The following is a 25,388-nucleotide window of genomic DNA, read 5'->3' as shown; positions in this document are numbered from 1 at the left end:
TTTCTATCTATGGAGATTAATGTGTTCACAGAATGCTGTGTAGATATGATATTGTTCATAGAGATGTTCATCTCTATGAACAAAGCAGAAAAGGGGATTTCTGAACATGTAGCTTGGCCATAACTTACATTAGTACCACTCAAAACACAGAAAATGAGCTATCTTTGAAAACTATGCAACTGAAAATACATCTAACATTCAATGGTCATAAGTAATATGTGTACCTTTATCACTATCACAAGCTTAAATAAGCACAGCAGAAGATACGGTAAGAGATGTCAGCACATCGGCTGATGCTTGGCAAATCTACAGCTCTTGAGTACTCAGTGGTATAAAGTACCTTCTTCTGAATTATTATTTGAAATACATGGATTTTCTTTGTAGTGAATAGGAATAATTCTGCATTCTTCACTTGAAGATCTCAACATTACAGAGTCTTCAATGTTTCTAACAACTTGTTTTAACCAAGGAAGAACCAGTTACTTTTTTTTTTTTTCAGTTCCAACATTTGTACTGTATTATACTGTAAAATGAAAATGTTTATTGAAGACCAAGACAAGAAAATGTTTAGTATTGCTTTTTCTGACCAAGGGAGGTCAAAACATAGATACAAATGGTCCTAATATTACATATCCCAATCAACCAAGGTGGGAAGAAAGGAAGTCTGAAGACCAAAAAAACTCATGAGAGATCTTGAAATGTTCCCCTATTTTATTACAGATATGTCTGTAATAATGCCTAAAGGGAGGTGGGAGGCAAATGGATGAGGTCAGGCTCTTCTCAGTGGTGCATAGCAATAGGACAAGGAGTAATGGCCTAAAACTAGAGCATAGGAAGTTCTCTACTAACATGTGGAAGAACATCTTTACAGTAAGAGTGCTGGAGCATTGAAACAGGCTGCCCAGAGGGGCTGTGGAATCTCCCTCTACAGAGATATGCAAGACCTCTCTGGACACCTGCCTGTGCCACCTATGGGTACATGCTTTAGCAGGGAATTTGATCTGTTTGAGGTCATAGAATGGCACAACGATCGCTTAGTTTCAACCCCCCTGCTACGTGCAGGGTGGCCAACCACCAGACCAGGCTGCCCAGAACCACATCCAGCCTTTGAATGCCTCCAGAGATGGGGCATCCACAACCTCTTTGGGCAACCTGTTTCAGTGCGTCACCACCTTCTGAGTGAAAAACTTCCTCCTTAATATCCAACCTAAACTTGTTCTGTCTCAGTTTAAAACCATTGCCCTTCCAACCCCTGTGATTCCGTGAAGTATTAACGAGGGACGGATCTAACACTGAATTCCCGTTTGTACCAGCGAGAAACCCCAAGCAGTGCCTAGGCACTGCCCAGCCCCCCCTTCCCCCCCCAGTCCCGCACCACAGCCGAGATCCACCAAGCCACGGCCGCAACAGGCAGGCGCGCGGAGGCGGGCAGTGCTGGCGCATGCGCAGCATCGCTCCCCTTGTGGCTGCGCGGAGGGCATCGCAGGCTTCAAGGAGAGGACCGGGCCGGGGCCGCCGCCGCCGCCGCCATGTTCCTCTGCACTGCTCTGCGGGCCGCGGCCGCGCGCTCGGTAAGGGGGCGGTTGCAGGGTGCCGCTAGCGGCGGGCCGGCCGGCTGATCGGCCACGCGGTGCGGGAGGCCGCGGGCAGGATCTCGGCGCTGCCCTCGCAGGGGAGAGCGGTGAGGCCTGGCCTTGGGGACGGAGCGCTCAGTGCGAGGGCTGCGCTCCGGGCTGCGGTCCTGTCCTCTTCACTGTGCTCTCCCTTGCTCCCGGAGACTTTTGCTTGAGTATTTCGTGTCATGTGGCTCCCTGTGAGCACTCGGGCTGGTGCAGTTCACTCTGTATGGGATGCAGGGGTGATCTGCAGTACAGTTATTTGTTGATACAAGAGTGCCTTTTGGCCTGTGACAGCAGCAGGAAGCGAGTTGTTTTCCTGCCTGATGCTCTCAGGCGAGCCAGAACTGGAGAGCAAAAGGAAAATGCGTGCATGTTGCAAAGTACCTGTAAGGCTGCACGGCACATCCGCCAACCTGCCAGGAGTGATTGTGTGACGGGGAAACCGCTGCCGTCACATGGCAGGTGGGACCATGTGATGTGTACATTGCTTTTACAGCAGAACAGATCTGTTTCATCATCGCAGATCCAGGCAGAGACTATAAAAAGTGAGAGTGACTTGCATATGGATGTCTCTTCTTGTGTTTAAGGTGCTTAGTTTTCTGTGTCTTCTTTTGTCTGACGTCAGTGTTCAGCAAAGAGAGCTGTAGTAAGGTGTAAATGAGAAAAGCCTCAGTACTGCTGGTACCTTTGCCAGATGTTTGGCTCACCAATGGTACAGAGTAACAAACTGAAAAATTCTTCATAAAGCGTTTGATGAGGATTTGTATTCAAACTGGTGGAACCTTTACCAGTTTGAAGTTCAGCCCTTTAAATTCTCTTGATACCCCTTGATAGTTTCAAGCGATGTAGTAAATATGCTCTCTTGCAGTACAGTAGAGCTCATTGTATTCTTCTCTTGACTTGATTTAAATTGATTAGGGATGACAAAATAACAAACGGCTTACAACTAAAATAGAACTCAAACTCTTTCTGAAAAAGGATATGCAAATTATAGGCTATCAGTACCATCAATTTTGTTTTGTTTGTAGATGAGACAAATCCGATATTTACATGAAACACCAGCATGCAGTTCAAGCGGAGGAGCCTTATTTGTGGTAAGTCATCTTCTACCTTGCTGGAAAGGGGATGTGTAACAAGAGGTTAGCATATGCTTTTCTTAATCCTCCTGGAGGTTTCTGATAGGTGCAACTTAGGGCAGTCTGGTTAGGCTGCAATTGGGCTTGATGATCTTTAAGGTCTTTTCCAACCTGAGCAATTCTATGATTCTGTAATTGTTATTAGAGTTGTGATATGTTGTCAAAAGCTTGTATTGTAGTTCTTGGCATAATGTTTCCTATATTATAGTGAAAACTTCTGTACTAACAATGCTAGCAGCATTTGTATGTGATTACTTATTTGTATAATGTTTGATTTTTTGTTTAAACTTATCACAGAACTGTTGTCTCCTTTTTTTTTTTTCCAATTGAAATTAATTTAATTTGTAACTTGACACTCTAAACTTTCTGTGGGCCCAGTTTCTTGGCTTCTGCAGTTTGCCACAGAATTACCCATAGGTCCGTGTCTGGCCACCTTCACTAGCTGCTGGAAAGTGCAGTTGTTGTTCATGCTTTATGACATACAATAAGTTGAGTAGTGATTCATAATTGAGGCAATTAGACATTACTGTTATACATACAGTAACAGTGATTGCATAAATAAAAGTGTTTGTATACAAACTTGTAAAGCAGGTATATTGTGTGCCTACCTCTGAAGAGAACCTGAAGCATCTCTGAGAGGAGTGTTCTCTCCCACTCTGCTGTATTCAAAGCTGTACCTAGAACTCAGTTCAACAGCTGTTCAAAAGTTCAAATTTACTGTTTTTCCTCTGTTTATTGGAAATCAGCACTGTACTGGAGAATCAACTGATTTGTTGGAAGCAGATGTTCAGTGTTTTTGGACGGATTGTTTTTTCGGTCTTTCTGCAGCTGTCTCCACAGCTTTCACTTTGGATGAAGTTAATGAGGTTACAGTACATGCTTTGTATGCTTTTCCAGAATCCTGAACAGGCATTGGTAATTTATGGTGTGAGAGCTGATACTTAAGAAGTACAGAAAACATGAGTGTAGGCTGACAAGTTAGGAAACCTAAAGAGTAGTCTGAGGTGGGTGAAGAAAGCGAAAGATGTCTTTGGCACACGAATGAATGTTGGTGTTTGGAGTATGATGCTAGATGATTTTGTAAATTTTTCAGCTTTTTGCAAGATTTATCTTACTGTGTTAATGACTTGCTGGAGGGGGGAGCAAGGAAATAGCAAAAGAGAGGTAGAAAAGTTTTGTGCTTTAGTAAGCTTATGATTTGTAACCATTTTATTTAATATTATCTTCCACTCTTCTTATTTTTATTCCCCACCAGATGCATATATTTTTTCTAGAAGAGCATAGAAAATTGTGGGGTGATTGACTTGTTTGTTTGCTTTTGTGATTGAATGTTTGTTCTCTTATAAAGTAAAAGGCTATGGGAGGATGATAGCTGCATGTCATTCTGTGTGAATGTTTGCCCTAAATACAACTAAAATCTTCAGAGCAATTTTTAGTGCAAATTTCAGACGTAATTTAACACAAGAAGTTTCAAGACTTTTTTTTTCCAGATTTTGGGGAGGAGGGAACATAAATACCTTATTTTCTAGAACATCACAAGAAGGCCATAGAATCACAGAATTGTTTGAGTTGGAAGGGACCTTTAAGATCATCTAGTCCAACTGTCCCCAGGGCAGGTACAGGTCCCCAGGACACATACAGGTAGATCATGTTGCTTATAGCCTGGTCCTACCTAACCTTAAATGTCTTCAGGAATGGGGCATCACCCTCTAGGCAACCTGTTCCAGTGCCTTGCCACCCTTATCTTAAAAAACTTCCTTGTATCCAATCTAAATCTCCCCTTTTCCTCTTGTGGTATCACAACAGACCCTGGTAAAGAGCCTGTCCCTTTTGTACTTCTCCTTTCTCTGTTAGTTACTGAAAGATATTGAAGATGTCTGTTGTGATTTCTGCAGTGTCAAAAGTTGTCAAAATGTGATTGTGGAGGAGCAGTGGGTGTACCTGGGAGAAATTCCAACCTCCTGTCGTGATGGTCCTCTTTGTATAACAGTTTACATAGGAGCACCCTGGTTTTGTTTTGCAAAGAGTGCTGATTCTGAAACAGCCAAGGGGAGATTCCTCGGTCATTAAATGCAATCTGGTACCATCACAGGCAGCTGTATCGCACTTCCAGAAAGAATGTCAAATTTTAAACCAGGTGGATTGTTTGCACTTAGCCTAAGAAAGATAATCCAAATCTACCATATTTCTGATGGCAGGGAAAAGGCTACTTTCAAAAATGCTTTTATTTACAATAGTTACCTGTTTTCTTCACATACACCATCTCAGTCCTTGACTTTTACTGTCTTCATCCTCTGTAACAGCTAAATCTTAGCTCTTACGTTTTGTTACTTTCTGGCCATCAGCACAAGGGCCCAGATTTCTCAACACATCAACTGCATTGGTGTAGACTTTGTCACAGGGCTATTCAGTACAGAAGGTTTGAGAACTGCTGTGTTACTGCTTAGCTTGTGTTGATGGTCAGTGAAATACTTAGATTTAAGAGCACTTACACCATTCTTTATTTAGGGGAGGTTTATATCTTGAGTTCTGCTACAATAGTGAATATAGGGTATTCTCTCACTGGAAAAGAAGTGATAAATTGCTTTTTATTGCTGATTTGATACAAACTTATAACAATCTTAAACATCCTCTTGCCTGCAAATGATACAATTTTCTCATTTGGTTCATAGGCACTTAAACCATGTTTACCACAGGGCATACATTGTCAGGTTTCTTTTAGTTAATATACCCACTTTTTTATAGTATACATGAAAACTGAATTATTCTAGTTGCCTTATTAGGAGTAGTCAACATGAATTCACCAAGGGCAAATCACACTTGATCAACCTCATAGCCTCCAATGATGTCATCACTAGTTCAGTAGTTGGCGGAAGAGCAGTGGATGTTGTGTACCGTGGCTTCAGCAAGGTGTTTGACATCATCTCCCACAACTTCCATGTTATGAAACTTAGAAAATGTGGGATAGATGAGTGGGCAGTGAGGTGGATTGAGAATTGGCTGACTTGCAGAGCTCAGAGGGTTGTTCTTAATGGTGCAGAGTTTGCCTGGAGGCCTGTAACTAGTGGTGTCCCCCAGCTGGGTCTGGTCTTCACAGAATCACAGAATTGTAGGGGTTGGAAGGGACCTCTAGAGATCATCGAGACCAACCCCCCTGCCAAAGCAGGTTCCCTACACCAGGTCGCACAGGTAGGCGTCCAGGCGAGACTTGAATATCTCCAGAGATGGAGACTCCACAACCTCCCTGGGCAGCCTGTTCCAGTGCTCCGTCACCCTCACCGTGAAGAAGTTCTTACGCACATTCGTGCGAAACTTCCTATGCTGCAGCTTATGTCCGTTTCCCCTCGTCCTGTCTCCACGTACCACTGAAAAGAGACTGGCCTCTCCACTATGGCCGCCACACCTCAGATATTTATAAACCTGGATCAGGTCCCCTCTCAGTCGTCTTTTCTCAAGGCTAAACAGACCCAGTTCACTTAGCTTTTCTTCATAGGGGAGATGCTCCAGGCCCTTCACCATCTTTGTGGCCCTCCGCTGGACTCTTTCCAAGAGATCCCTGTCTTTTTTGTACTGGGGAGCCCAGAACTGGACACAGTACTCCAGATGAGGCCTTACCAGGGCAGAGTAGAGGGGGAGGATCACCTCCCTCGACCTGCTGGACACGCTCTTCTTAATGCACCCCAGAATGCCATTGGCCTGGGCTCAGGACCACCAGGACGCCCAGGTCCCTCTCTGCAGAGCTCCTCTCCAGCAGCTCATCCCCCAGCCTTTATTATCTTGCTTCAGCATCTTCATCAATGACCAGGATGAAGGGATAGAGTTCACCCTCAGCAAGAGCGCTGATGATACAAAGCTGGGAGGATTTGCTGACACACCTGAAGGCTGTGCTGCCATTCAACAAGACTTGGACAGGCTGGAGAGCTGGGCAGGGAGGAACCTGATGGGGTTCAACAAGAACAAGTGTAGAGTCCTACACCTGGGGAGGAATAACCATATGTATCAGTACAGGTTAGGAGATGATCTGCTGGAAAGGAGCTCTACAGAGAAGGACCTGATGGTCCTGCATAGAGTTTGGCCTTGATTTTCAGGAAATAGCTTTAGCAGATAGTTACGTAATTGTTTGTAATTCTGTGTTTACAGAGGAAGACTTAATATATTTTTTTGAGCATTTATTATATGAGGAAGGGCTTAGAGAGCTGGAACTGTTGAAGACATCTGAGTGTACGTAAATGCCTGACAGGAGAATGTAAGGAAGACAAACCCATGCTCTTTTCAGTGGCACACAAGAGGTTCCCTCTGAACACCAGGAGCACTTCTGTGCTGTGTGGGTGAAGGAGCACTGGCACAGGAGGCTCAGAGGCTCTGATGTCTCCTCCCTGGAGATCTTCAGAAGCTGTCTTGACGTGGGCCTGCTCTGGGTGGTCCTGCTGGAGCCACGGTTGGGCACTGCCAGCCTCAGCTCTTCTGGATTCAATGTAATGTATGTGTTATTAAGTCTGAGTTTGTTTTCCACAGTCTGTATCCTAAAAAAGGCAGGAAAGCACCCTTGTAATTTTGGAGTAATCAGCTGGTGGAAGTTCCAGATAAATAGTGTCATGTGGATAAATTGAAGATGAGGAACGTGTGATTGACAAATTTGTAACAGCTCAGAAGGTCTAGAACTGCAAGCTCTAGCAGACTGTTCACAGTACTGAATTAGGCAAAGCCCATTTTGGAAACTAGCGTGCAAAAAGCTGTGACATTTTGTTTAGTGTTCACCTGCACAGAATCGACACTTGTGGCAGCCTGTAGATTCAGTTTATCAAGCCTTTATTGTACTTATTTGTATGTGGGGCATTTTAGGGATATCAGTTCAGAAAAGATGCACATGAAGTAAATGTTCGAGATAATGAGAGAAGTATTTAATTAATCAAATACACTTATCTGCTAAAAAATTGAGTTTAAGTGCAAATAAGTCCAGTAACTATGGAAGGCAAAACAGCAGCTTGAGATAAAACAGGCATGCACATTTGAGAAGGAAAAGTTAAATTATGGAAGAACTTCTCATGAATCATGGATTATCTGTGCAGCTAAGACCTAGAGCAGATCTGTAAGGGAAAGAAATTATGAGTTGGAGGAAAAAATAGACTGGAAGTACTTTGCATCAGTTTCTTTTTTAAGAATTTTTATTGAAGCTAGTAGAATCACAGCATGGCCCAGGTTGGAAGGGACCTCGAGGATCACGAATCTCCAACCCCCCTGCCACATGCAGGGCCACCAACCTCCCCATTTAATACTAGACCAGGCTGCCCAGGGCCCCATCCAACCCGACCTTGAACTTCTCCAGGATGGGGCATCCACAACCTTTCTGGGCAGCCTGTTCCAGCGCCTCATCACTCTCATAGTAAAGAACTTCCCCCTGACATCCAACCTAAATCTTCCCTCCCCCTACTTAAAACCACTTCCCCTTGTCCTGCTGTTATCTATCTTTCAAAGAGTTGATTCCTCTCCTGTTTGTAGGCTCCCTTTAGGCACTGCAAAGCTGCAATGAGGTCACCTCACAGCCTTCTCTTCTCCAGGCTAAATAAGCCCAGCTCCTTCAGCCTGTCTTCGTAGGGGAGGTGCTCCAGTCCCCTGATCATCTTTGGCTCTCCTCTGGACCCTCTGTTCTCCTCTCCAACAGCTCCCTGTCTTTCTTATACTGGGGGCTCCAGAGCTGGACGCAGTACTCCAGATGGGGCCTCACAAGAGCAGAGTAGAGGGACAATCACCTCCCTGTCCCTGCTGGCCACCCGTCTTCTGATGGAGCCCAGGATACCACTTGCTTTCTGAGCTGCAAGAGCACACTGCTGGCTCATGTTAAGCTTTTCATCCATCAGGACCCCCGGTCCTTCTCTGCAGGACTGCTCTCAAAGACTGTTCTTTCCAGTCTGTATGGATGCCTGGGATAAAAACCCTCATCAACAATACATAAGATGAGTCAAATCCTTTATCTTGAACATTCAGTCTAAAATAGAGGCAACCATCTTCCTAAAAGTTATTATCATGTAGACAACACAAACAGTACATTCATACTTTGTAACAGCTTACACTGTTCAAAGCAAATCAGTTATTGTTTATTAATTCCTGTTATTAAGGGAAGTCATTTGAGATAGAGAAGTACGCACTGACAGCATTTTTTGTAAGGCTCCCAGCTGCAGAAGGGATACCTGTTCTCTAACTTGACAGTGGCAGTAGTACTGTTTGCTTGAGCATATGGACAGGATAAGCCAAGGGAATTAATCACCGGAACACCAGAGAGAAATGGAAGTTGGGTTTGGGGTTTTTCTATGTTTAAATTTCTAAATCCAGGAATAGCTATGAACCATACAGATTCTGACTGCTGATAGATTTTATCAGATTGCCAGTTTATTGCAATGTTAAAACTTTCACAAAATCCTTCAGTTCTTAAAAAGGAACAGAAAAAGTAATGTAGAAATTATAAAAATCAGCCTGGGTTGTTTGAGAATTAAAGTGAATGTCAAAGTAGGTTTCTTTCTTCCTCCTAAATATATTTCCTTAAAGGCTTGAATTGTTAGTTAATTATACATTTCTTTTAGTTATAAAGCTTGAGTATAGCTTGTGTTTTTCTGTACACTTTCCATTTAATTTGAAATGTTTCCAGTTTGAAAATAGTGTAAAGTTTGGAATTAATCTCAGTTATGGGTCTGTCAAGGATACCATAATGAGCACCTTTGTGTTCTGCGCAGGCTTTTCTAGGGAATAAGGCTCAGAACTAAAATTGTACTGTAGTAAAATGTCATTTTTTTCAAGACTTCCAAAATTTGTATTTTCTGAACATACAAATTAGAACTGATTTCAATTTGATGCTTTTTAAGACCACCACCTTAAAGTAATATGATAAAAGGCCATATTTTGGAACTGTGAATTGAAGGTTCTGTTTGTTCCATTCCGATTCACAATTCCTTTTTCACCCAAAGTGTGGTGATGCACTGGAACAGGTTGCCCAAGGAGGCTGTGGATGCCCCATCTCTGGAGGCATTCAAGGCCAGGCTGGATGTGGCTCTGGGCAGCCTGGTCTGGTGGTTGGCAGCCCTGCACACAGCAGGGGGGTTGAAACCAGATGATCATTGTGGTCCTTTTCAACCCAGGCCATTCTATGATTCTATGAAATCTATCTAAGAAGTTGAAATCCATTAAAAAATTTTAAAATGTGAAGCTAGCTTACTAGTACGTGCAACCATTCTATTTATGTAGCAAGGTACTTCGTAATTTTTTAAGTTTTTGGCATTTTGTGTCTTCTGAGAAAAGGAAAATAGGCTATTATTGTTTATTAAGGTACTAACTAAAGAACTTCTAAATCTGCTTGTGATGAGTTTGAACGCAATTGCCAAAATACATCAACTGTTCCAAATGTCTATTTTGAAAGTAACACCACTGTGCTGAAGAAATAATTACTTGAATAGGAAATAACAGGAATAAGTTACTATTTTTTTTTTTTTAAGAGTGATGAAGTAATTATGAATGTTTCTGATGACTTTCTCAGAGATGGTTAGTCATTTATGATTGAGTACTATTAAATTTTTATCTGGAATGTATCAAATGAGTTTTATTGAAGTAACTCCACTGTAACTGTCTAGTAAAATAATTTGCAATGGTAAATCTGTCCTGAATGATTTCCTGACAACACTATTTTTTTTTTCTTCTGAAGCACAGAGATAGTCCTGAGAATAATCCAGATACTCCCTTTGAGTTCACACCTGAAAACAAGAAGGTAGGCAGACAAAAAAAACCAAAAACATAAATATGCAAACTTTGTGTTTAGCTTATCACTGATTCATTTTTATTATTTTTTTTAATCTTTAAAAAGCGAATAGAAGCAATCATAGGCAACTACCCAGGGGGACACAAGTCTGCAGCTGTCATGGCAGTGCTAGATCTGGCCCAGAGACAGCATGGATGGTTGCCCATATCGGCTATGAACAAGGTATTTAGTGCTGAATTATCTTTCAAGCATAAAATCTGACTCGTAATAGTAGAATACAACTGTTTGGTTTTTTTCTAATTGAAGTGTACTAATGCAGGAATTTACACTTGGCACAGAATTGCGAGAATTCCCTCTGAGACTACATTTAAAAAAAAAAAAGGGAAAATAATGCATGAAACTCTTGTATCTGTTTACTTGATGCTGCCTCACTGCTAGAAACTGAACAAAACAAAAATTATATGGGCCTTAATTAGACAGGCTCTTCTCAGAATTATCCTGAAAGTGGGATCAGAAACTTGAAAGACATTCACAGCTGAATTTGGAGGAAAGAGAAGGATGATGATGACAGTGCTTATTCTTGTCTCCTTTACATCAGTGGCACTACGCACGGCCAGGATTGTACTTCATCTCTCGGCCTGCAGAGAGATACATGAAGCATGCAATGATGTAGTGTTTGGAATGCATATTTCATAATGCTTCATAGCAGATATCCTTAAGACTAGTTTCTTATCAAATTATCCATTAATATTGTTTAAAAAAAAGCAAGCAGCTGCAGTGTTCCACAGTGACAGTAAATAGCAATAAATAATTCAGTTTTTCTATTCATACAAATTATTCTCACTTTGTGTTACAAGCTGACATATCAGTTTTCAAGTGAAATGTTTGAAGTTCAGTCAAGATAAGCTAAAAGAGGGTTGTGATCATTACAGAAGTAACTGAGTATGAGTGAAGTACACATATAGAAGGGCAAATTGTCTGCTACTGTTCCTGCTACATAGGATAAAGCCACAAATCTCCATCACTACTGAATGGGATAAGTCTTGTTTGTTAATTTTGTGAGTGGTATTATGTTGGAATGACCTTTTAAACAAGGCTTTAAAGCAACAAAATATTTTCTGTGGCTTGTTACTTGTCTGCTGTAGGTACTGGAATATAAAACAGCTATGCTTTAGGAAATGCAGTCAGTTCTCGACCTGAGCAGTCTGCCAGAGTTCCAGGTTAATGAGATAAGGGATACTTGCATCAGAACTGGCTCATGGAGTAGGGCATCACACTGTATTTGCTAGCTGTGATTCAGTGGTGTTTTTAGGGCCAGGCCTGCTATTGTCACAGTACCCCAGGCAGCCTGCTGTCTCTGAATTAGGTGAGTGTAGTACTGCCTCTATGTGTTTCCTTTGATAAAAAGCTGAAGTGGGTTAGTGTGGGCAGATTCATGTGAGTTCATTCATACAGCAAGAGTGCAAATACGGTACAAGCTGGAGCTGACAATGAAAGCTGGAATCCAGCTGACTCCTTGAAACTAGCTTGTTTATGGTGCTGGAGGAGGACTGACCTGAGTTCCTTACTGTGCTAATCCTTGGCTTAGTGGAGCTTGTGCTCAGACAAAGTTGTCTGCAATCAGAGTAACTCAGGTGTTTTTTCTTAGCACTTAAGAAAAGTGCACAAAGTTATGCTTTGATACACATCCCCATTTTTCTATTTACTTGGAGTACCAAAGCCTCTGTTAAACTGCACATACAGAACAGGTGACCTGACTGAAATGATCTCATAAATGCTTTATTGATGCCCTCTGAGAATTCAATAGTGTCTGTTTTCCCCTTATTGTAGGTTGCAGAAATTTTAGAAATGCCTCCCATGAGAGTGTATGAAGTAGCAACCTTCTATACAATGTATAATCGTAAACCTGTTGGGAAATACCATATCCAGGTCTGCACTACCACGCCTTGTATGCTGCGAGACTCTGATAGCATTTTAGAAGCCATTAAGAAGAAACTTGGTATGATACAAATTTGTAATATCCTTCTTTATATACACACATGTATTTTTTACACTGGTTTAATGATGCGTTGTTTTCTAAGTGAAGCAGAAGTCTCCATGTGGAGGAGGCAGTGCAAAAATATTTAAAATTTGGAGTGAAATTATCATCAAATAAGCACTTGAACACATTCAGAAATGAAGAAGAAATGCCAAATCCAAATACTTCAGTACAGTAGAACAAACAAAGGCCATTGTCAAGAGTGTAAATTAGTGGTCTTAAAGTGGTTTTAAAGGCAGTTTGCTAGGACATGAATTATTCTAAAACGACTCTTGGACTGAGAATTAAGCCCTATCCAATGTACAGAAGGAGACTCTAAAAGCTGTGTCACTTTATATACAAAATGAGATTTTTAAGGTACATGCTATATGAAACTTACTTGAGAGTTTTTTCTCCAACTTAAGAATAGAATTTACAAAAATAGAATTTGTAAATTTCTCATGGGAGAAGTCAGTTGAGAGTTCTGCATCATATAAGATGTAAGGTGAACTCTCGAGTTTGTGTTTTTTCTTTCTCACTGAATGACTATGAGGGAGAGAGAGGGTAAGGTCAGCAACTAACAACTTTTCCCATTCTATACATTTAGAAGCTGTGCTGATCTTTCATGAGAACCACTGTGATAAGAGCTGCAGAACAGTTGCTTGTAATATTACTCCTCCTATGTTGTTGTCTGGAAAAGGCATCTTCAGATTAAATTTGTCCTGGTTTGTTGCTGCATAAATTGTTCAATTTTAATTAAAACTTGGTTTGAAAAATCAAAGGAAGGGCAACTTCTTCTTGTAATTAAGGTTGTTTGTGTAGTTCTTACTGATTTGCAATCACAAACATTTACTAGCTTTTGCTCCTTTCTATTAACTATAGGAGGAAATTTGCAGCTTGGTGTTTGCTTTCCACAGACTATTCTGGCAAGCTCAGACTCAGATGTTATTTTTGGTAACCTGCCCTCTGGCAAAGTCTGTATCTTTAGTGGTGATATCACTAGGACAGAAACACGTCATGGAAGCTAAGCATGTGTACAGAGTTGTTCAGGAAAGAAGCTTCTGTGTAATAACTTGGAAGTTGTTTATGAATTTGTACCAAGTCTTACTGCTTGCATCTTGGTTAACTTGGACATCCAGTAATGAATACAAATGCGTTTAATATCAACAACATATGAAAGCTCTGTCTTCCTTATTTTTCCATTCTAAGTATCAATTCTTCCTGAGTAGAGCTGTTTTGTTTTTCAGAACTGTCATTTTAAGATTATTTTTCAATAAAACAAACCTGTAAGTCTGGTCTCAAAAACGTGTCCAAAGACTGACTTCACAGTTTGTTAGAATCTTTACTTAACAGAAATCTTTTGGACTTGTCTAAGAGGATTTAACTGTATCAGTACTTTGGTAGCTGAAGTACAAGTGAGGAGAAAATTATGATGGAATCAATATGAGTATTTTAATGTTGTTCCATACCCATATGAACCTAATATATATATTTTTTTAGGTATTGAAGTTGGGGAAACAACACCTGATAAACTCTTCACATTGATAGAAGTGGAATGCTTAGGTGCTTGTGTAAATGCACCAATGGTACAAATAAATGACAACTATTACGTAAGTACTATGGGTAGTGTATATAAGTATATGTAAGTGTGTGTATATATAAAGAAACTAAAATGCTTTGGTAGGCTGTTTTCATTCTTTCAGATTCTGGTTTTGTTATTTTAAATTCCTATTGGCACGGACAGCTTTTAACTTAGAATCTTTTACTTTCTTGGCTTCTTCCTAGAATGCTTCATCTGTATGATAATGTATTGGTGCCTGCTGGTTTCTATACAAACACATTGTTAATGCTTCTGTTTTTGTAATGAGATGATGAGATCATGGATATTCTTGTCGAAGTAGTGTTTAGGCATACTTACACAGTAGAATGAACATTCTCACAGGTGGCTTTCAGACTGTTTTTTTTCCTTTGGGATTTTTTTAAGCAGCTGTATATCACAGCCTTGCACTGTAGTTTCCAAATTTTAATTTATATAACTCACTCAACAAGTTACTAAAATGCATCATCTGCTAAAAAGTCAGCTTGTTTTTGCATTTCCACACAGTGAAACCAGCTCTCCTAAAACATACAGATTCAACAAGATTCTGTATATGTTTTGCTGAAGGTTTTCTGTGGTGTAGTTTTGGTCATTTGAAATATTGCAGACAGTTTATACTCTTGATGCACCAACAGCTTGCTTTTGTCATTAAGTAGTCTTATAATGGAAGAAAAAGATTTCTGCTGCATAAGGTTGTATAGACACTGTGGAGAAAGTCCAAAAAGCATTGCATTTGGTGGTATAAAGCAAAATGTTATTTTCTGTTGTGCTTTTTTCCTGCTGCAAAGAAAAACTTTGCATTAGTCATGTTTTTAAAGGCTTTTCAAGAATGGTAAGTTAACAAAAGTCCAAACTACTGTTAAGCAGGATGCTCAGAGCTAAGATAATGGAATGTTAGCATTAATAAATTACTAAAGCTCTAAAACGTAGTGCTTGACAGCATACCATTTCTACTGACAGTCACTTGGGCAGCCAGTTGGTTTTTACTATCCCAAAGTATGAAGCTTATTGTTAGTTCATAGCACGGATTGAACATGTTACCAGTATAGATAACCATGTAGAATGGCAGTTGTGTCTAACTCACTGCATCATACCTAATCACTGATTTGGTATTTCATTTTTTTAAGCGTGAGGTTGTTGTATCGTGTGTGCCCTTTCTCCCATTTAAGAACTACTTATGCTAACATAAATGTTGAATGGAAGTTGCATTGTTTCTCTTCTTCAGAACCCCTCTTTAGGTGTACCACTTTAGAAGTTTTGATCCTCTTCAGAATATCTTATCTATATAAAGAATTGTAAGAGGCAGTAATTTTTACTTCATAGCTTAAGAATAGAAATCACTGAAATCCTACAATATTATCTAGAGGGTTTCTTCCCAATACTCGTTAGCTGGAAGTGATGACTTGTGCTGAAGAATTAAAAAATATTTTAGAAGATGTGTATTTTTGCATTTCTGAAGTATCTGCCATACACAGTACTATTTAGTTACCAAGTGATGGAAAGCAAATTCGGATTTCTCAAGTGCTTCCTTTATTTGCATTTGTAAAGTAATGGCCATACTTATTCTGGGCATCTGTTCAAAGCCAGTTGTGCCAGGGTAGGCTTATGTTGGATATCAGGAAAAGCTTCTCCACAGAAAGGGCTGGTAAGCACTGGAAGAGGCTCCCTAGTGAGGTGGTTGAGCCACCATCCCTGGATGTGTTTAGAAACCATTTGGATGTGGTGCTCGGGGACATGATTTAGCGGAGTGTTGTTAGGGTAGTTTGGTTAGGTTATGGTTGGACTTGACAATCTTTAAGGTCTTTTCCAACCTGAGCAATTCTATGATTCTTTGATTTGGAAGTCTTTTCTTATCAGCCATTTCTTCAAAGCCTTCTGTAGTAGTTTTGGATGACATATCACTGATGCTGTTCACACTGATAGTTATCCCTTCTCTTCTACAATATCTACAATTTCCAGTGTATATGAAGGTTATGTGTTTGCAGAGAACAAAAGCCATGTTTTCTAATAGCTTCATCAGTTCTGAGCAGAGATGAACACTGGGAGTACTGTTACGACATGGCAACAGTCTTTTCATAGGCCATCAATGAATTTGTGGTTAGGTCAGTGTGTTCTTTCCAGTATGTTAAACTACTTTTTTCCTACTTTGGCACAGTAGGAAAAAGGGAACATGTTAATAAGAGTAAAATGAAATCCACATATTTTTCATTTTGGACACTGTCTTGACTTACACAATGATGTGTGAAGTTTAATTTATTTATTTAATTATTTATTTATTTTTAATAGTGGACTACCTCTAAATCTGGGATTTTTAATTAGATATGTGGTAAGTTTAGAATGGTCTGTTGGAAAGTATGGTCCTGGCTTAATGCTGTTTTTGAGCTTTAGACTTCTGAATTATGGCACACTTGGATTCCATCCGACCACAGAAATTTATGCATTCAATAAATACAGCATTTAAATAAGAGTTATTTAATTTCTTTAGAACTGTTCTGTTGTACTGCACCCGGTATTTTTTTTTTTTGTCACAGCCAATGCCAGTTTGCAGTATGTGCAACAACACTGCATATAATGGGTAGCCAAGGATCCAGCTAACTAATATAGTAAGGAAGCCAAAACCTCAAACCCACGTTAGAGATGACCACTGTGAACAGTTTGTTTTAATATAATTTCTGCAACTATACATAATAACAATATTGAAATTTATATTTTATGTCGTAATTACAGTTTTAGCTTTCCTGATTCTTCAAACCAGTACACACATGCTAATGGACAGGATCAAAGTTACCTATGGTAGAATCTCAACTGTGAGAGCCACTAATCTGATTAATTGTAAATGCTGCAATTAATACAATTAACATATTTACTGACCTTTTGTTGTCTTTTTTTTTTTTTCCTTTAACAGGAAGATTTAACACCCAAAGATATCGAAGACATAATTGATGAGCTAAAGGCTGGTAAAGTTCCCAAACCCGGCCCAAGGTACGCCATATTTGTATAACAGTGGCCAACTACTTGCAGGCTTCTCTTCTTGAGAATGAAAACAAAATTCCTGTTAAAGCTATTTGCCTTTGCAGATCTTTTTGACTTAGAATATGTAGAAAGAACAGTGAATGGACAAATGTCATGTTCCTGATGACAGACTACAGGATCATCAAATGGGAATGCATCAGTTCTGACTTATTACCTAATAGGTGAATGGCATTGCCCATTGTTTTCTGTGTTTTTTTTTTTTTTTTTTTTTTCCCTAGATGGTGGAAATCAACAAATACCAGAAAGATCTGACATCTGTGAAAGGCTTATTTTGGAGCTTTACATACTTATTATTTCCTATTGTTCTGTGTTAGTCCAAATACACAGATGTATGAATGACAAAATTAATTAGCACCACTTGACTTGGGTGTCTTTTTTATTCCTATTGTTCCTATAATTTTTTTTGTTTTAGAGTACGAGGATAATCTTGAAGTTATGGTTTCTAAATACAGGGATGCATCTTCAACAAAAATACGACTGATACAATTGGATTTTGCTTTTGGGATTACTGGAACCAACATCACTTTTCTGCATATCTATAAATAAATACAAAATCCTATCTTGCATTTCATTTGCAAAGCTATTTGACACTACTTGAATTTGGAAGCCTTTTGATTTAAGGGTAGCATTCCACATTTCTGAAGTGTGAATAAGAACAAATGAAAAAAGTGGCTTCAGCCTTAAGCCATTTTGTAACTATATTCTGTCCAATGATAAAACAGTATCCAAATACCAGTAATGAATGAATACAATATCATACAATACCAGTAGTGAATGAAACTGCTGTTGTTTTTCAGGAGTGGACGTTTTTCCTGTGAGCCGGCTGGTGGCCTAACATCTCTGACTGAACCACCCAAAGGACCAGGTTTTGGAGTTCGAGCTGACCTCTAAGGAGTTTTGTAATATATGTTAAACTGTCTGGAAATAAAGTAATTTTAATCTCAGTAAAATGACGTACGGTTAATATTTGGTGGGGAAAGGGAAGGAAGCAAAAGGAATTGGTAACCATGATCTAAACTGTTGCGATGCCTAATCATCATTCAGATTATCAAAAAGTGCTTCTGTAGACCATAAAGTAACTCGCTGAATAAGTCCATTTGTGATCAGTGATGCATCAGTCATCTTTTGATTTACCACTGAAAGTTCTTGTAACTACTTTTGAGTGAAAGTTCTTTGGAAAAAGTAAGAAAGCTGACTAAATTTCAAATTTGGCAAACTATTTTTAAGAACTAATATTAAAGTGTGAAATTGAAGTATTTCTCCTGATTAAAAAAATGTTAAAGACAGTTTAAAAAAAAAAAAAAGACTGGTCTGCAAATCATTTGCCTGAAAAAAGATAACTTCTTTATTGCCAGGTGCAAACCCAATACACCACTGTTCAAATTGAATAGTGTAGGGGCAGCTATAGAACTGAAATAATTTGAAGAGGAATAAAGCAAGTAATTACTACTCTGTCACCATCTCAAGTTCAGGTTTTGATGAAATTTAAGCGTTTAAAATTTCAAATATCTCAACTAGAAATATACATGCTACTGCAATACTGGTTATGTGTAATTGCTTACTAAATATAAAATTATTAGAATTTGAATTTTACACTAATCCAATCACGGAATATACTTAGTGAATTTCACAATAATTTGTGCAGGAATGTGAAGATTTTAAAAATGATTGTTGCGGAAGAGCTCTAGAATAGTGCAATAATTAATATATCCATATCCTTGAATAGCTCTAGGTAAATTCGTGTTTGTTTTTGCTAGTAGTGTTAAGGATTTTATATACTACATAAAAAGTATATACTCTATATACTAGACAGTTTCCACTATTCTCAACCCTAAATAGTAGATTACTGCTAATAATTCTGGGCAGCTGACACTAACATGCCTAATAATTAAACACAGCTCTGCAGTTTCAATTCTACTGTTCAGTACCTTGAACTGTAAGTCATGGCTGGTGACTTAAATGAAAAATGAGTTAAATACAGCAACAGCCAGTATGTTCCTTAAGGTGGTAAAGCTGCAGTAACAGAACCGATTACTGTGGGAAAGAGGAAAGAATTTACATGCTCCATTCATTCTGTACAAGTAAAAGCACTTTCGTGGGAAAAATAAGACAACTTAGAGCAAAGAAAGTTTTAAGAAAAAGAGGTTGAGTCTTGTGAAAGAAAACTGGAGTTTTCTAACATCGAAGCAGAAGACAAACAAAGAATCCATTGGGCAGAGTGGGTGGTAGTTTTTTCCTTTGGTAAAGATGGAATAAGTTAGGAGTAATAGGAAACTCCACTAGTTGACACTGGATAATGGAAAGGATTTCCGTGACCTCCATAACTGAAAAATGTTACTTGGAACTATCTTGTCAAATAGGAAGAAGCAATGAAATTCAGTTCTGTCAGTAGAGTAAATTAAAGTGGGCTTATGAGTTGATTTGCTGGTTATCTGCTAGAGGCCAGCACACATCCATTTAGTGGCATGACACTGTTCTAAGAATTTGCAAAAGGTTCCTATCTTTAGATTGTAGTACTGCAGTTTGAGATTTGCAGTCTCTCAGTTACTAGACTGAGTCCAGCCATGACACAGTTTGACCAGCTGCTGCACATGCTTATCTTGATTCTGCCCAGTAGTTTTCACAGCTGATGATAGAAGATGTTTAGCTTGGGAAAGCAGATCAAGGGAAGTACTGCACAAGTTCAGTTCAGCTACAAAGGAACTTTGCAGCTGTGCTATGTAAAAAGGAGAGACTCTGGAGCCAAGAAGAAGAAACAAATGTAGAAGTAGCTACTTTTTATGAGTTCAAACAGAAATTCTTCTAAAAGGCTTAAGAAACTGCATTTTTTTTTTCCAAGTAAGTATTACAAATCTTAGCATCTGCTGCCAAAGATGAAGCTTCCAAGATTCTTCCTGTTACCTCCGCTGCTTGTGAATACCCACAAACTTAGATGGAGCTCTTGGAACTGCATGCTACCTGTGCTAATGTACAAGAAGGAGAATGCAGTATTACAGCATGCACTGCACCTGCAGCCTGTCGTTGCTGGAGGGTGAATCACACTGCCTTATATAGTACTGTGAGAAGAACAAACACTGTCTTGGGAAATACTTACTGCCTTGGGAAATACTCGGGCTGGCAGTCTGTAGCCTGCCTGCACGTAAGCCTGCTTGCACCTCAAGCAATGACCTCTGTAATCAACCAAATATAAAAGAACATGAGGTAAATGCAGCTCCCTTTTATTGCATGGTCACTGGCGTCTGCTTACCTGCTTCTGGTCAGCTGACAGCACATGATGCACTGCTTGCATCAGAGAGGAAAGGATGGCAGCTGTGTTGCAAAACATGACCGGTACAATAAACTCCTGAAAGCAAATTAGATACGTTTACCTAAACAACAACATGACGTGCAGCATGGGAGTATTTGGGCTATGTGATGCCAGCCTCTACCAGCAGCAGGCCATGTAGGGGATGCACAACAATAGTTAGCCTTCATGAAAGTAAGGTATTCCTGCAGAGGCTGTGGAGTCTCCTTCTCTGGAGATATTCAAGGCCCACCTGGAAACTTTCCTGTGGAACCTACTGGAGGGAACCTGCTTTAGCAGGGGATTGGGCTTGAATCCCAGAGGTCCCTCCCAACTCCTATGGCTCTGTGATTACATATAGCACGTTGCACAGAAGGAGGTCAGCACCTGCTTCTTATCTGCCTCTTTATTTGTGCCAGCACTTCTGGCCATCAAAAATGGTGGGCACGAGGAACAGGACACATTCTGATAGCGATAGGACAAGGGGGAATGGCTTTAAACTAAAAGATGAGAGATTTAAGTTAGTATGAAAATCCCCCAGAGGGCAGTGAGGTGCTGGCAGAGCTGCCCAGAGAAGCTGTGGTGCCCCATCCCTGCAGGCACTCAAGGCCAGGTTGGATGGGGCCCTGGGCTGCTGAGCTGCTGGGGGCAGCCCTGCCCATGGCATGGGGTTGGTCCCCTCCAACCTAAGCCATTCTGACACACCTTTGGTTCTAGGAAAGAGCAATAGAACCATATTTTCAATTATTCTTTTTATCACAGCACATTACTAGTCCTTGCTATACCCGATAGATCGCTCAAGTAAAGTAACAGAACACCTGCCCATTCAATTTAAAAACGTTTAAATTTTCAAAACATCCTCTGATTCTGAATAAGTCATATTTGCGGACAGTATACATGAAGGAATTCTTAAGGGATTTTTCTGTTTAAAGACTAGCAGCGGGCTCGAGCTTCACACAGCAGGGGATGCCCGACTCTAGAGCGTAGACCCGTAGCTCCCACACGAGATAAAGACCCGGGGAAAAGGGACAGAAGCGAGGCGAGGCGAGGCACCGGCCAAGTGGCGGTGGGCAGAGGCCCGGCTCCCTCAGGCACCCGCTCTCACAGCCCACCCCATACCCACGAGCTGCCAGCACCGCGCTCCGCACCGCCTCATTTGGATGCGCGGCGCCCTCCGGGTCGCGCATGCGCACTGCGCCGGCTGTTAAAACTCACTGCGCCATCGCCGCCGGAAAGCCCCTCCCTAGAGAAGGAGCGGTCGCGCCGCTGGGGCGACAGGAGGCGGCCGGTGGCGGCTCCTCGTCCTGCGGCCGTGCTTGTGCCCCGTCCGTTCACCCCGTCCCTGCCCGGTACCGGCTGCACCGCCGCCGTTTCTAGAAGGTTCCGCGGCCGCAGCCGCCCAGAACGGCGCGACGCCTGCGCGCCGTTCGCCCCGTCCCTCTCCGCCGCCCTCCCTCGCGTCCCAGCCCCGGGTCCCGTTACTCTGCCGGGCAGCGGAGCGCCGCGCGCCCACCCCCGCCTGCCCAACGGCCGCCCCCGTCCCGTGCCCGGACCGAGGCCACGTGGGCGGGGCGCGGCCAACGGCAGCCGCACGGAGCCGCGCTCCGGGAGCGGCGCTGTGCAAAGGGCGGGCGGGGGAAGGGAGCGGCAGCTCCGGGCGGGAGGGAGGGAGGGAGGGAGCGGGGGGGGAGGTGGAGGAGGAGGAGGAGGAGGAGGAGGGCTGTTTTCAAACCCGACGGCCACAGCGGGGCCGGGGCTGAGCGGCTGCGCGCGGCGGGAGGCGGCGGCGGTGGAGCTGCGGGCCGGGAGGAGGTAAGGCTCGGCCGCGCCCCTCGCTCTCCTCACGGCGGGACACCCTCAGGTGCTGCCCTGCTCGGCGCGGCGGCTGTCAACCCGTCGGCGCCGCGCGGAGCCATGGCTGCCGCTGTCACCCGCCGCCGGGCTGGCCGAGGGCCGGCGGGCGGCGGTTCCCCGGGGGGAAGCAGGCGGGGAGAGGGAGAGAGGCGGCGGGGCGCTGCCCGCCCGGGAAGCGGCGACGGGGCCGCGCCGCACTGCCCGTCTCGGAGCCGGGACTTCCGTTGACGGCGGCCGCGGCGCCCTGCGGGCGGCTGTCAGCGGAGCGCGGCCACGGCGAGGTGGAGCCCGCGCGTGGCGCGGCACAGGTGGCACCGGGCAACAAAGGGAGGGCGAGAGTGGCGGGCACGGCGGCGGGCAGCTTGTGGCACTGCCGGGTTCGGCTCGTGTGCGTGCTTTTGTTCGGTTTTAAGGACTGGGCTGCTGGTAGGGAGCGAAATAATTCCGTTTTATTCCGTTTATTCCATTTATTTTATTCTATTTGATTCCGCTTTACTCCGTTTATTGCCTTTTATTCCGTTTATCTCCCCACACGACCGGCTGAGTGTTTTGTGAAAGCAGCCCGGCAGCTCTTGCCGTATTTCGCACCTTTGTTTTGTGGGTGTGGAAGGAGATGGGAATTTCATGCCTCTGAGTTCCAGGAGAGCCGATGGGATAAAGCAGCACTAATAAAGAGCAGCGAGTGAGTTGTGATGCTCGCAGGAACACAAAGCTATCAGACAGATGTGCGGCAGCCCAAGTGTCACAGCGTTCCAGGAAAAACTGTTTAATCTTGGAACGAGGGGAAAGGGTGAGGTCATCGTGTCTATAAGAAATCATTAATGTTCATTACAATAATCCACCATTATCAATGTGGGAAGATTTGAAGGGAGACATTATCCTGGTTCTGAAGCGCTTGGATGGATTTCAGCATGCAGCTTGATGGCAGCTTGCTCACATCTCAGCCCCTAGGGCTGGATGTGGTGAGCTGCCCACAGGGGGTGTGCAGCTGGGAAGGGCTCAGCCACTCAGCACTGCCAACTCAAGTTCAGTGGGATGGGATCCCTGGAGTAATATGTCTTTAGAACAATGCGAGACTTCAGGGCATCTCACCTGTTGTGACTTCTTCAGGCTTGTGCAGATGTTGGAGGTCACTCGCTGCTCTTGATTCTTTAGTTAAAACCGCACGTTCTCAGTCAACCTTCATCTCATCCTGTGTCATTTCTGTAGGTTGCAGTGCGAGCTTGAAGAACTGTCCAGGTGAAATTGCAGGGTTTGAGCTGTGGCAGAATGCTGCATTGGGAAGGCAGCTCTAAACCCATTCACTGTCCTTTCTTTTTTTTTTTCTTCTCTAAATGCTTTGTCTTTCCTGCACACATCTTGTAAGCTTAAAAAGTCGAGGAGTACAGTTGTTTTTCTCAGTACCCAGAGGACCGTGGTGGCATTCTTGTGGTAGTGTCAGTATCTTGCTGTATGGTGTGTGAGTCCCTTCTGTGATTTGCTTCCTTGTAAGGCTGGCTGGTGTGCCAGAGGGTGGTCAGAGAGCCATTCATCCTTTCAGAAGGATGACATCTGGATCTGAAAGATAGAAGGATTTCTGCATATCCATTGCCGTCTCTTTGTGTGTTCTTCGCCCACTCAGACGGTTATTCAAAATTATTTGTGAACTCTGAATACTACAGAAGCAAAACTTAGGACAGACGCTGTGTAAGAAGGCAAGCTGCATGCAACAAGCGACGTTCATGTAAGGTTTATTCCAACCAGGCTTGTGCAATAGGTAGCTTCTTTGAGAAAAAGGACTTTTAATAAGCAGCCTGAATGAGTGCTTTATGAAGCATCAGGGTTTATTTGGCGTTAGTTGGGAGTGTTACTTTGTTACCACTTAAGTTAGAATTAAAAGCATGTACTGAAAATGAAATGCCCGTCTTTATTAAACACGGATTATCGGTTGTAGGCTCAAGCAGCAGTTCATTTGTGTCACTGGGGGTCTGTTTAAATTGCTACAAAACTCAGAAACCTGCAGCTCTACCTTGCAAGGTAGGGGGGTCCTGGACATCCTCCTGCTGAAGCATTGGCACCTGGGAATAGCTGAGCTAGAGTTTCTTCCTCAGTTTTGAGCTTTCAGATGCCTGACAATAAGTGCTGCTTGTTGAACTCATTTGCCATGTTCAGACTATCTTAGTATGGTGAAATTGCCTGAAAGACCAGTGTCATTGGTCCTCTCTTACGTTTGGAAAGAGCTTCTGATCACCAAATATGTAATGATTAACCTGCTACCAGTGTTAATATTCACATCCAGAACAAATTACTTTTGACTTTTTTTTTTTTTAATCTTATGAAGAAATAAGCTAGATGTGAATGTTTGGCATTTCTTTCTCTTGCATGTTCTTTTGCAGATGGAGGAGTATAAATGTTGATTGGTCATTTAGTCTCCAGACTCTTATGTTTTAGCTACATCATTAGATTCTACTTAGGCTCCAGTGACAGATGGCATGAAATAAATATTAGCACAAACTCTATCTTGCATTTTGCATTATGACACTGAATAGTTTTATTAACAGAATAGCAGAAGTCAGAGCCCAGCTAACATAGTCTTTTTTTTTCCTTATAAGTTAGTTATTGTTCCAGAACCTGGAGAAATCCTGGGAAGTTTCTCAAGCAGATCATTGAGCTGTGCTCGGTAGCTTAGCTATGCAGTTGAGGACCTTTACTGTCACCTTCTATAAAACCTAAACATTAATTTAAAGGGAGGCTGAGATCCATTGAGAGCTGGTATGACTTCATTGTGGCTTATTTTGGGTTATCTCCCTGGGTCTCACAAAGCAGCTGAGCATACAGTGTTGCAAGGCGATGGGTTTCACTCCGTTTTATGCCAAGAAAAGCCATAATCCATACAGAGACACAGTTATGATTTATGTTAGAGGCAAAAGCTAAGGATACTGGAACCATCTTCTTCTTGCCCCATCTTGCATCAGTGAGGCTGGAAAATAATAGAGATAGAAAGCACTTTTCTCCTGCCTTCAGGTTTCAGAAAGTGGGAGTATTGTTTTGGGAGGAATCTGAGTGAGTTCCCATCACTTGATGACAGCAGCAGTGAGCTTGCTTGCATTAAGACACTTCCGGTAG

At 42.1% G+C, this 25,388-nt stretch overlaps 3 protein-coding genes across 3 annotated transcripts in view; 2 read left to right on the top strand and 1 right to left on the bottom strand.

Moving 5' to 3' along the window:
- The first annotated feature begins 1,413 nt into the window (after window positions 1-1,413).
- Window positions 1,414-18,096, top strand: NDUFV2 (NADH:ubiquinone oxidoreductase core subunit V2). The gene is made up of 8 exons (XM_085220789.1): window positions 1,414-1,571; window positions 2,648-2,713; window positions 10,446-10,508; window positions 10,605-10,721; window positions 12,330-12,498; window positions 14,017-14,126; window positions 17,019-17,095; window positions 17,944-18,096. Exons 1-8 carry the CDS (start codon window positions 1,530-1,532, stop codon window positions 18,035-18,037), a joined length of 738 nt encoding a protein of 245 aa, XP_085076915.1. The 5' UTR covers window positions 1,414-1,529; the 3' UTR covers window positions 18,038-18,096.
- Window positions 10,549-25,227, bottom strand: LOC104910260 (uncharacterized). The gene is made up of 6 exons (XM_085219972.1): window positions 25,203-25,227; window positions 22,361-22,706; window positions 21,645-22,266; window positions 20,394-20,489; window positions 20,241-20,316; window positions 10,549-20,109 (listed from the first exon to the last, which is right to left on the bottom strand). Exons 1-6 carry the CDS (start codon window positions 25,225-25,227, stop codon window positions 20,075-20,077), a joined length of 1,200 nt encoding a protein of 399 aa, XP_085076098.1. The 3' UTR covers window positions 10,549-20,074.
- Window positions 22,107-25,388, top strand: part of ANKRD12 (ankyrin repeat domain 12) — a 60,791-nt gene continuing 57,509 nt past the window's right edge. Inside the window, exon 1 of the mRNA XM_085220772.1 lies at window positions 22,107-22,241. The gene's annotated coding sequence lies outside the window, so the exon portion shown is untranslated. The remainder of the gene's footprint in view (window positions 22,242-25,388) is intronic.

Source organism: Meleagris gallopavo, chromosome 3, assembly GCF_905368555.1.
Source record: "Meleagris gallopavo chromosome 3, MGAL_WU_HG_1.1, whole genome shotgun sequence".
NCBI classification, from domain to species: Eukaryota; Metazoa; Chordata; class Aves; order Galliformes; family Phasianidae; genus Meleagris; species Meleagris gallopavo.
This window is presented reverse-complemented; position numbering and strand designations above follow the sequence as displayed.